This window comes from Podarcis liolepis, assembly GCF_965112155.1.
Source record: "Podarcis liolepis genome assembly, chromosome: 13".
In the NCBI taxonomy this organism is placed as follows: Eukaryota; Metazoa; Chordata; class Lepidosauria; order Squamata; family Lacertidae; genus Podarcis; species Podarcis liolepis.
In genome coordinates this window covers 57,781,233-57,793,115 of record NC_139573.1, presented here as the reverse complement: position 1 = coordinate 57,793,115, position 11,883 = coordinate 57,781,233, and the positions used below count along the sequence as shown (strand labels likewise).

Sequence of the window (11,883 nt, the reverse complement as noted above, 5' to 3'; positions counted from 1 at the left end):
TGGCACGGTTATAGGAATCTGCCTTGTGCCGAGTCAGGCCATCAGCCCACCTCCATATGTCTACACTGACTGGTGGCAGCTCTCCAGGGTCCCAGACGTGGACATTCCCAGCGATGCCTGGAGATACTGCAGGGACTGACCCTGGGGCCTTGTGCTCTGCAACTGAGCTGCAGCCCTTCCCCAAGATCTCATTCTGAAAGCAGTAAAAGTAGCAAGACTGTCAGGCTTCTACTTTAAAGGAAACAAGTCTGCAGGATTGGCAGGATGCTTCCTGGTTGCAGGTGGGAGAATGAAAAAAGCGCCTCTCACTGTGCCCCCACATGGGAACAATCAAGGAGAAGGGACCACCTTTGGCCTACAGGGAACCTGGGGCAGCAAATACTACAGCTAGGTTTAACCACCTAAATCTTCCATGGCCACAGGTGTCTTGTTTGTACCAAGGAGAAGTACCTTATTCCTTGTTATGATACTGAACAGTGCAGAATTCATTGGCAGCTGATGTGCAGCCTCCCTTCTTCACTGATCCCACCTTTTCCTGAAAACAAAGTCTCACCAAAGAAATGGATTATCTTGAAAGATGCACTCAGCCCCAGGACATTGAAACAAAGAGCACTTCCCTCTATTGAAGAGCATTTTTTAAAAGGCTCAGAGAACTGAACAGGGAGAGGAAGGCAACTGCACCCCACCCCTTCCTCTGGCTCCAGGAAGCTAAAACCACTGGCACTCACTTGCTTATTTCCAAACCTTCAAACTAAAAGACGGGCAAGGAAAGGTGATCCAGAGCACCATCATGACACACCATTTTGTTCCGCAATGTTTTATGCTGCACAAGTGACAGGCATGAAATGGGATAAATAAGACCACCAACCAGTGCCTTTCTTTTCTCCTGCAAAGGGAGAAAGTTGCAGCTGAGGGGCTGCATCAACTGCGGGAGGATGAGACAGAGACCCAAACACACAAAAAGGAATGAGCCAAGTGAGACTTTTAATACGCTGAATATCATACTTCAGCCTTCTCTGGCCTGGCACCCTCCAAATGGGTTTGACTACAACTCCCATAAGTCCCAACCAGGATAGCCATGTGATCCTGGGGCTGATGGGAGTTGTGGTCCACCCCTTTGGAGGGTGCCAGGCCAGAGAGGGCTCCTCTAAGCTTCAGCAAACAGCTTGATGCTTTGGCTTTCCTGCTACTTCAGTCCCAAACACAACATTACAGGTTTCTGGTTAATCTGCTTCCTAATGGAAGTAAAAGAGAAATTGTGCAGAGGTAGATTAAAAAGGGGTGATAATCGTGCATCCTGCCTCAACACACACAGAATGTATTCTTGTATGTGGAAGGTGCTCCTCTAAACTGCCTCCCACCTCCCGAGTAGTAAGACTGAGGCTTTACATATGCACATGAGCCTACATGACCTGGGAGAAAATCTGGTGGGGTATGGCTTTTGCAAAAGCTGCATCTGATATTTTGGGGCTGGGGCTGGAGGGATACATAGGACAGCCCCTTGCTCTCCCCACCCTGTGCTGTAGGTTCTCTCACTTTTGAGACATGCCTTGGGTTACAAAAGAAGCAAGCAGGGCACAGCAAAGACAGTGGCATGGCAAGTTCACATTTTTGTTTCTGTCCCACCTACAAAACAGGCAAGAGCAACTTGCACACCCAAGATGGGACGGATGGAAGGAGAAACAGATGTGCTCCCAAAATCAGCAGGGTTTGTCTGCATGGAAGTGGGTGGGAAAACGAGAATTGTAAAAGCCTGTCTAAAATGGGAAGAGGCATTGATGGACTTTTGTTGTGGAAAAACTGTCACAGCATGAAAAAACAAACAAACACCAAATGTTAACTTGGGAAGAGGCAAGATAACACTTTGGCCCTGCTGCAGGTGCATTTCCCTAAAGAGCGGCCAAGAGAGGACCACCTCTCCTCTGCCCATGTCCAAAAAGAAAGAGGGAAGCGGAAGGATTATCCTTCCATCCAAGAAGTATGTTGTGTCCTTTTCCTCATACAAAGTGCCCCTGTCTCTGTTCACAGACAAGTTACACCTGCACTTAGGAAATTAGCAACCTGGTGCCAAAGCAAGCAAAGAGGTTTCTACTGTAGATTTTGTCCCAGTGCATGAATTGAGAGGCAGCTCATCTCTCCCATTTTAACTTTCAGGAAGAGAAAGTGGGAGGTGTGTGGAAGTTGAGCTGCCTTTCTTGAACCCTGGACTTGAGTGAGATGGAGAGGGCAGGCAACATCTTTGTTTTGCTAGCACAGCCACCCCCAGCAACATAGCCCTTTCCGAAGGGCTTTGGACTACAACTCCATTAGGATGGGAGCTGTGAGTCCAGAGCTCCCAGAGAGCACCAGGTGGGGGGAGGCTGCCTTTGCAAAATGCCCCTGCAGAAGGAAGATTCCTCAAGGCACGAGAGCAGGAACAAGAAGTGCTGGATAAACCAAGACAGGCATTGATTCCCAGAGGCTGGAGCGAGTCTACAGGATTGCTGTGAAGCTGGACACCTCGTGGATTTTCATAATAAAACTACTGTGTTCCATTCCAAAAATACTCTAACTTGTTTATAAAATAACAGTTTATAGACCGCATGGAATATAAGTTAGGTGCCTGGCAGCCACTGGAGTGAGCCTGGGCGGAGATTTTGCCCCAACAGGACTGGGCTGAGGCTGGTTTCTCTGTCTCTCTCTCACTGGTGCAGGTGGGTGCGGTCGTCCGGGCGCTTGATGTGGATCCTGCGGACCCGCTCAATGCGCTCCCGCTCCTCGTCCTCCTCCAGGTGGTGCGAGCGGCCGGCTGCCCCTCCAGTCGCTTCCAGCAGCGCGTTGTCAGGGCCTCGTCCATCTTGGGCTTCATAAAGCAGAATGTTTAATGTCTCCTCGTAGATCCGGGCTTCTGGGAATTCAACCTGGACACCCCAAGCAGAGGGAGGTTAAGAGGAATTCCTTTCTCCCAAGCTGGAATTCAGGGCAACTTACATTTTAAAACATCATTATAAAATACAAAGGAAAACAAATTAGTTAAAAACCAACAGTTAAAATACACCAGACCCTGTTTAGAGCCAGCAGTTAAACTACAGTTTGCCCTGACATCTGCCCAGCCTGAGCCCCGTCCGCACCTCCATTTCCAGAGGCCCGTTGGAACAGGAAGCTCTGAGCCTGCCAGTGGAAGGATGACAAAGAAGGAGCCCATCTAGCCTCTTTTGGGAGGGAATTCTGCAATATGGGAGCAACCACTCCTGGGTCACCACCAGTGTGCCTGTGATGGAGATGGGACCAAGAGAAGGTGCTCACCTGAGGATCTTAGCACTTGATAAGTGATGATATTTCAGGTAGCCTGGGCCCAACCATAGAGGGCTTTATAAGTTATCACCAGCACCGTATTGTGCCTAGAAATAGACTAGTGACGTTGTTTTAACTGTGGCCCAACATGTTCCCTGAAACCATCCTCAGTCAGCAGTCTGGCAGGAAGCTTCTTCCCCCGGGCCCTCTTGCCTAGGCATGGAAGAACTTTGCAACCCGGCTATGTTGGGGGTGGGGGGTGGGGCAGAGGGGAGAGAAGAAGAGGGTTGCAGGGACAAGCTCAAATACTTGCTTCTACATATCATTTTGGGGAGCGGATGGGTGTTGTCAAGGAAGCAACAGCAACAAGACTCACCTTGGTCTGTTTCTTTTCCGTGGCGTACACAATGGACGTGCAGCAGACTTCCGCTATCTTGCGCCCCTGTCCGTAGAAAGACCAGCAGCAAATCTCGTCCCCAATGACATCCTTGATGAAGAGGACCCTCCCATTGAAGCGCAGCGAAAGCTTGTCAAACAGCTCAATGTTCTTCAGCATGTTGTCATCGGAGTTGCTGAGCCAACAGGACAGGAATGAGGGCACCTTCCAGTTTCCAGGGGCCTCTTTTAAACCCCTGCCCCCCTAACTCTACTTTTAGTCAAAACTCCATTCCCCGCCTCCTCACTTTGTTTCATCAGCTCCCACAGGGCATTGAAAATGGCCTTATAAACCTTCCCTGGGTGCAGAAGGTGAAAGCTTTTACCTGGTGTAGGAGTACTTGTTGTTACTTCTGTTGTACAGCAATTTTACTGCTGGCTGCGGGGAAAGCACAAACAGTAGGGATAAATGTCACAGTTTGATGCTTTTGTTATAGAGCTGACCTTGAAAAGGGAACTCTCCCTTCAGCTGTCAACTGGGGGAAGCCATTCCAGGTGGGACAGGAGAGATAGGAAGCCCAGCTCCATCTGGTGCCTCCTGCCCCTGAACTGTGCATTCTAAAGAATGACTCTTTAGAAACTGGCACCCAAGTTTTACTTTTCCTCTTCCCTCCCTGTCTCTTTTCCCTTGCGTATCCTGTTTTTTTTAGACTGCAAGCTTGCAGGTAGAGACTGTCTTGTTTTGACTATATGCCAGTCTCTTTGGCTGAACAGTGGGGTACAAATTCAATCAATCAATCAGTCATAAACTTTGCAGGATGCAGAGTGGGAGGGCAAAGCCACGGTGGAGGGTTAAGACTCGGAACTGCCTCCTGCACATGAGCTCTGGTAGAGAATGCAGCTGCTTTAGAATATCAGAAGAGCCCTGCAGGAGCATCAGATCAAAGCTCCATCTAGTCTGGCATTGTGTTTCTCACCAAGGCCCTCTTCCCTTTGTTGCCAGCAAGTGATATCCACAGGTAGACTGCCTCTGTACACAGAGGTTCCATTCATGGCCATGTACAACCATGAACAGACCTGCCCATTATGATAGGTCCATCTTTCTGTCAAGGGATGGCTGAGCTGTGTCCTTCCAGTTATTACTGGACTACAACTCCCATCTTCCCCGATCACGAAGTCATGCAGGCTGGGGCTGATGGGAGTTGGGATCCCAACATCCAGAGGGTCACAGTTAGCCACCCCTTTGCTATGTTTCTACTGAAGTGTTTATATTCTGGCCCCATATAAATGTCAGGGTGCTGTAATATGATTCTGCCCTTGCAGGTTTAACAATCTAAGTTTCAAAGACAGAATACAGGTGAAGATAAAGGTCTGGTGGGAACCAGTGAGGAGAAAGAAAGAGTAAAGAGGCAGGTAATTCTCCACTGCACCCCCAACCCAGTTCCTAAGGGAAGGCAGAGATGCCCAACACTTAATCACAGAGGTGGAAGGGACCTAAAGGTCATCTAGTGCAACCCTAAGCAATACAGGAATCACAGCCAAATTGTACAGGTATTGAAGTGAAAACCAGGCGGGAATGTGTAGTTTGTGAACATGCCAAGCTTAAAACACAGCTCTTCTCATCCAAAGAGCTGCTCACCTTGTTTGATGTGGCTATAAGTTTCTGCTCTTCTTTGGAGGATGTGATGATGGGCACCTTGCAGAAGGGCTCGTAGACCTCTTTGTTCTGCTGAAACGAGAGACCCAATCAGAACACAAGCAAGAGGTGGAAGAGAAGTCAGGCGCTCACCGGGAAGAACCTACTAGCCCAGCTGAAGACCCACCAGGAACTGAGGTACACCAGGCAGTGACTCAAGACAGGGCCTTTTCTGTGGTGGCACCCTCACTATGGGATTTGCATTGCACAAGTTTTGATGCCAACTGAAGACACCTCTCTTCACCAAGGCAAACAACAAAAGGGCTTTTGTAGCCACTGTGGGTTCTCAAGTGCCTGATGCATGGCCTGCTTACCTGTAGGGCAGCCTGGCACTCATCCACCAGACCTTGGACCAAATAATATTTGGCTTCTGCCAGCAGCTCTTCTATCTCCCGCCGGCTCTCTGGAAGGGGTACAGCACCGTCACGCAGGTAGTTTAAGATGGTCCCAAAATGTTTACCGCAGCGGTCAATCAAAATCCAGCCTGAGACAACAGCAGATGAAAATTAATGGCGGAAGAGGCGAAGGAGGAGAGCAGAACAAAACCACTGTCTCCCTGTTACCAGTGAGAGGACCACCAGCAGGCCAAGGTTTGGGGTGCCTAAATACCTTGCAGCGGAGATGGGGAACATCTGTGGCCAAGCAGATTCCCACTGGGAGGCTAGTCTGCAATCCTGGGGCCGCCACAAAAAGGGGTCACCTCTTGCACCTGCTTATAGCATCTCGTGTAACGACAGGGCAGAGAGTAGAGCCTCTTGGGCTGATCTCAAGTCCCAAGCAGGATTTTGGGTGTGGGCAATGGAAGATCTATAAAGCTTTAGAAAAGGAGGTGCCCTGTGAACATTTTGGAATGCTAATGCAAGTTTACTACTTGACTGGACCAAATAGGAATCAGCTGCAGGAAACCGGGAAAGGAAGCCCCTCCCCACTCATTTCAGGTTCACTGAAGGGCCATGATCAGCAGCCAAGAAATAAACACCCGTCAGTTTAGTAAAAATATTTGTGGGTTGTCATTTTGGATGGCTCATTTGCAATGCTGGGCTTACATGCCCCCAAGTGGTCTCCTGGTTACCTTGAGCAAGTGACCCAACAAAATAACAGAATCATAGAGTTGGAAGGGACCTGAAGGGCCATGGAGCTCCACTCCTTGCTATGTTCAACCCCCCTGCAAGGCAGGAATCACAGGTAAAGAATCCCTGAAAGCTAGCGAATCATTTCTCTAATCCCCCCCTAATATTAAAGAAAGGGGCAAAAGGGCCAGCTAAGGGCATCTAGGAGGTAAGAGGGCTCCCTAGAAAATCTCCTGCTGCCGGCATATTCTGTTTATTAGGGTGCGATCAGTGAAAATGAAAAAGCAGTGAAATGGAACAGGGTGTCTCCTCTTTCTTCCCCCCTCAGCTCCCTCTCCTAGCCCTTGACTGAACACAGCCAGAGAAGCAGAAGCTTCCTGCGCAATCGTCAGCAAGGCACAGCCAGCCATAAACAGACCAAAGGCTTTGGTTTATGGGCAGAGAGGCAAGAATGCATTTGAGGAGGGTGGCGGGGGGGGGGGAGCTTATGCAGGACAGACGCTTGCCTTCAACAAATAAGGGCAATGCAGGCCAAAGGATTTGATGGGTGCCTTGAATTAATGGCCTTACAGTGAAAATCTGATTATGCTCTTAGTTCTCCAAGCCACAAGTTTTACATAACAGCTCCAAATGGAACAAGGGACAGTCTTTCTTTCCAGCCCTGCTATCTTGCTCTACTTTGCCCTTACGGTGATTAAACCTGCAAGTTTTCTTAAAACCAGGGTGCAAAAGTCTGTATTGCTCTTACTCGCTCCCACATGAGGCCGGGATGGCCACCAACTTGCATAAGAAGAAGAAATAATAATTTTATTATTTATACCCCCCAATTTGTCTGGGTCTCCCTAGCCACTCTGGATGGCTGGATGGCCTTAAGAGAGGATGGAACAAATTCCTAGAGGATCAAGGCTATTAGCCATGGGGATGGGGCTTTGCCTGGCAATCAAAAGCAGCCATGCTTCTGAATGCGGGAAGCTGCAGGAGGGGAGGGGGCTCTGGGGTCGGATCCTGCCTGTGGGCTTCCCTTGGGGGCGTCTGGTTCCCTGTGAGAACAGGAGGCTGGACTAGATAGAGCAGTGTTTCCCAACCTTTTTTGGGCAAAGGCACACTTGTTTCATGAAAAAAATCTCGAGGCACACCACCATGCCAGATGGGGAAAGGTCACTTTTTACTTATGTAAAAAAATAATAATAAAATAGTAACAGCATAGAAGGTAATGGTTAGGCTAGCATCCCTCTTCCAAATATGCTAGGTTTTTATTTGCAGGGACTGTTCTACATGGGAAAGCATTCAGCACTGTCATTCTCCCATCTGCCATCTGAATTGGTACTATTCTGGGTCAACTTACTCTGCTTCATGTGTAGATGAAAATGGCACCAAGTGTGGGGGAGGGGGCAGAACAGGTTTCAGATACAGGATATTAAGCATACACGTACTTCAGATTGAACTGGTTGCTTGCTTTGCAAGTTTTCATTTCCCAAATGACTGCCTTGGCAAGCGCAATACCTATCAGGCTCAACGCCGGTCTCGCGCTGCCGCTTCCCGCGCTCTCAAGGACCCGGGAGGAGGAAGGCGTGAAGGGAATCCCGAAGGCGCGAAAACCTCGCGCATGCGCAGGCCTTCCGCCTGCGACAGCCCAGTAGGCCGGCCGAAGCGAGCGGCGATGGGATGTGGGAGGGAGCTTGCTCGCCACCCCGCGTGTGCCTATGTGGGGCACGTTACAAACCCGTGACGTCAGCGCCACGCAGGCAGCCAGGCAGGCAGACGGCGAGAGCCCCGCGCTGGGCAGCCTCTCCTCGCCGCCGCCGCCCCGCCTCTCGCCGCCCGACTCGCCCGCCCCCCTCCCACGGCACACCAGGCAACGTCTTGCGGCACACTAGTGTGCCGCGGAACACCGGTTGGGAAACACTGAGATAGAGCAGCTTCCATGATAGACCTCATCTATCCCATTGTTTGGTTCCTCCCTGACCAACCTTCAGAGACTCTTAGGAAAACTTTGCTTCAAGTCAATTATTGTTATGTTGTTAGTGTGTGTTTGCTGTGTTTTTTGTGTGTATTGTTCTCTTTGTTTTTGTTTGGTTAATTGAAATTAATAAAAAGAATTTTTTAAAAAAGGAAAGCTTTGCTTCAGGGCTCCGACAAGTCCATCACAGAACAAGTGGCAAATTTTTTGAATATCATCATCATCATCATCATACTATATACATTTGAGTCTAGCGTTATAATTCTATTTTTTCCAGTTGTCAGCATGTAAGTGGAGCCTGCTGCATCTGGCCGTCTCAGTGGCCTCTTTTGGGAAACCCGCAAGCCAGAACTGAGGACAAGAGCTCTCTTCTCCCCTCCTGTGGTTTCCAGGAACTGGGATTCAGAAGCAGTGCTGCCTCTGACCAGAGAGGCAGAGAATAGCCATCAGGCCTGGTAGCCATCGACAGCCTTTCCTCCATGGATTTGTCCAATCTTATTTTGAAGCCATCTGAGTTAGTGGCTACCCACTGCCTCCTGTGGCAGGGAGTTCCATAGTTTAACTATGTGCTGCATAGTGCATTTTTGTTAATGCAAAGAGATTGAGTGAGGCTAATGGGAGCCTCAAACGGCCCCCTGCCCATCTTGGCCCTGCCGTCCCTCCTGGCCAGGAGGCCTCCATTACCTTCGCTGTCGGTGAGGACCTCCATCCGACCACTGAACATGGCCTTGAGCATGGTGTCCTGCTTGGTCAGCGTCTGCATGGTGGTGTAGTACAGGCCCCCGCCGATGTTCAGCTTCACATACTTGGAGCTGGGGCTGGCGCCTTTGAAGGACATGGTGCGGGTTGCGGCTGCTGGCACTGCAGTGCTCACCACCGTTTCTCCAGACATCTCTTCCTGCAAGAGCAAAGGAGCCTTCGGTGAGGACCCTCATGCCCCTCTGGCCACCTGTGCATCTTAAACAGGTCGGACCAAGAGGAGCCCAGCTGGACTGGAGCCAAGGCCCTTTGGGTCCAGCTTCCTGCTGCTCAGGGGCCATCTCTGGCCTCAGGCACTGGACACAGAGGCAGCAGCCCACCTGGGCTGGGAAGAACGTAAGCAGAGCCTGGCACTGACAAACAGCCCCCTCCAGATGCCTGCCTGCCTGCAGGCTGGGCTTCATAGGCGGCCCCGTGAAGAAGCAAACGGGGTGGCGCCAAGTTGTGGAAGGGGAGTCGAGGCATGGGGGCCAGCGGTTAGTGTTGGACTAGGCCCTGGGAGACCAGGGTTCAAATCCCCACTTGGTGACTTTGGGTGCCAGCCACAGTCTCTCAGCCTAACCTACCTCACAGGGTTGTCATGGGGATTAAATGAGGGAGGGAACAGTGTATGTCACCCTTAAGAGAAAAGGCTGGGAGTTGCAAGAAAGGTTCAGAAAAGGGCGACTGAACGATAAAGGGGATGTAGAAATGCCCCTAGGTGGAAAGGGTGCTGCGTTTGGGACTTTGTAGTAGAGAGAAAAGGCAAGTAGGAGGCAACAGGATAGTTTTATTGAATGATACCTGGCATGGAGAAAGTGGGTCGAGAAGTGTTTCTCTCTCTCAGAACATTAGAACTCATGGGCACCCAATGATGCTGAACGCTGGAAGACTCCAGAGGTACTTCTTCAGGCAGTGCATAGGAGGCAGGGATAGCCACGAACTTAGATGGCTTCAAAAGAAGCACCTGGTTAGCCACCGTGGGAACAGAATGAGGGACCACTGGCCTGATCCAGCAGGCTCTTCTTACGTTGTTGCTAGTTATGGGGCTCTCACATGGGTGCAGTGTGGGTACACAGTGCGAGGCAGCAGGAAGAGTCTTGGCAAAACTCAATAAGGAAACTAGTGTCAGGACTTCTCAGAGAAACGTCAGGATTTTTGCATAATTTCATCACTCAGTTGCTCTCATTGGCCTTTTGAAATACTTTTGAGAGTGTGTAAGAACTGAATTGCAAGCAAAAGATGAGCTGCTTCAGGCTGGGGGGGGGGGAGGTTGATGATTCACCTCCAGCTAGTGTCCTGGTCAGGTTATGTGTGTGCTTATCATCTTCATGGCTGACTCCTGAGTGACTCCCTCCCCACCAAAGCCAGTTCACAAGGCTGCCTTTCTCTGCAGTAAGGGCTTGGCTTATTTTGAATTCAGCCAAGGAATTTCAGCTTCAGTCCCAAGAAGCTCTTCGGTCAGCTTTTCCACAGTGCAAGCAGTACAGACAATGGAGCAATCTCTTTTGTTCTTCCTACCTGCCCCTCCTTTCCCTAAACATCAGCCAGAGAGCTATTCTACAGACGCCTTCTCACCCTCCTGCATTTAAGACTGTCAAAAGGATTCCAACCTCAAGCGACACAGCCCTGGTGTTAGATAAAGTTCTTCCTAATAGCTGCCAACCTGTGATCTACAAGAGCCTAAGCTTGGGGTCCCCAACAGCACCCTTCCATGGCCCTTGCCAAGTCCTCCGCTCTGTTTTTTAAAATTGCTTGGGGAGGGAGTTGTTTGGTTGGAGGGGGCACATATTTTGGGGAGGGGGGTTCCTTTGTCTATTGGTGTGGGTGGGTGTAGGATTTTCCTGCCATTTTGGAAATGGGTGGAGTTCCGAGAACTGCTGGTTTATTTTCTGTGGAATTGGCATTTTGTGGTCCCCTTTATCGTTTCTTTCCAAAGGTGCCCCGTAAGCTTCTGAATAAGCCCAGAATAAGCAGTATGAAAACAGCTGTGCTACACCCCACCCCACCCATGGTGAGTGAGAGCCTATCAAAACAAACACATGAGGTCTTTAGAGGTACCACAAAACAGCAAAGTTATCCCTCTGCAATGGACAAAGCAGGCATGAGTCACCAGCTAGAAGGAGCCCTTCTCTGACCTTATCAAGGGGCTGCATTGGAGACCTATCAGGTTTGGAAATCTCCTGGGGCAGTGACAAAGCCACTTCCGGGCCTGCCCCAAGGAGGTGGTGTTGCGGGCATCACGCCCTTCCCCACGTGAGCGGGGGCTGGTTTCAGCCCCCGCGAGAGCAGGGGAATCCCATCCGGCCACGCCTCCCGGCCAGCCAATCGGCTGGCTGGAGGGGGCGTGGCTTGCCCTATTTAGGGCCGGAGCGGAGGGGGCTCGCCCTCTCTTCTCCGGCTAGCCCCGCGTTTCTCCGACGACCAGCTGATCGCCCGTCGTTACCACGTGGAAGCCTTGCAGGAGCCCTTCGGAGCGCGCCTTTGCAGCAATCGGGAAACCATCTCAGCAGGCATCAGCCTTGGGAAGCGGTTACCGCTGCTTTTCTCCCTAGCGAAATCACTCTCAAGGAAGTCTTTACTCCCTATCTGCTTGCGTGCTCCATCGCACAGCAAGTCAAAAAGAGCTGAAATCGTCTGGGGGGAGGGTTTCTGCTCGCAGATCTCCGGCAGCTACAGGAAGGATCGCTCGTCGTGTCGGCAGCCCTCCGCAAGTCGGGGCAAGTTCAGCGCATCTGTGGTTCCTGCAAGGTCGCCGCTGCGGCGAGGTA

General features: G+C 50.6%; 1 protein-coding gene across 4 annotated transcripts in view; it reads right to left on the bottom strand.

Moving 5' to 3' along the window:
• Window positions 1–801: 801 nt before the first annotated feature.
• KCTD10 (potassium channel tetramerization domain containing 10) overlaps window positions 802–11,883 on the bottom strand; it is a 29,675-nt gene continuing 18,593 nt past the window's right edge. For 2 of the 4 annotated variants that reach the window (XM_083470989.1, XM_083470991.1), the window contains exons 2-7: window positions 9,059–9,272; window positions 5,659–5,828; window positions 5,288–5,377; window positions 4,035–4,087; window positions 3,650–3,845; window positions 802–2,900 (exon numbers count right to left, since the gene is read on the bottom strand). In XM_083470989.1, the coding sequence (XP_083327115.1) occupies window positions 2,682–2,900; window positions 3,650–3,845; window positions 4,035–4,087; window positions 5,288–5,377; window positions 5,659–5,828; window positions 9,059–9,272 (942 nt within the window). In that variant the 3' untranslated portion in view covers window positions 802–2,681. The remainder of the gene's footprint in view (window positions 2,901–3,649; window positions 3,846–4,034; window positions 4,088–5,287; window positions 5,378–5,658; window positions 5,829–9,058; window positions 9,273–11,883) is intronic. The other 2 variants (XM_083470990.1, XM_083470988.1) reach the window with 1 other exon arrangement.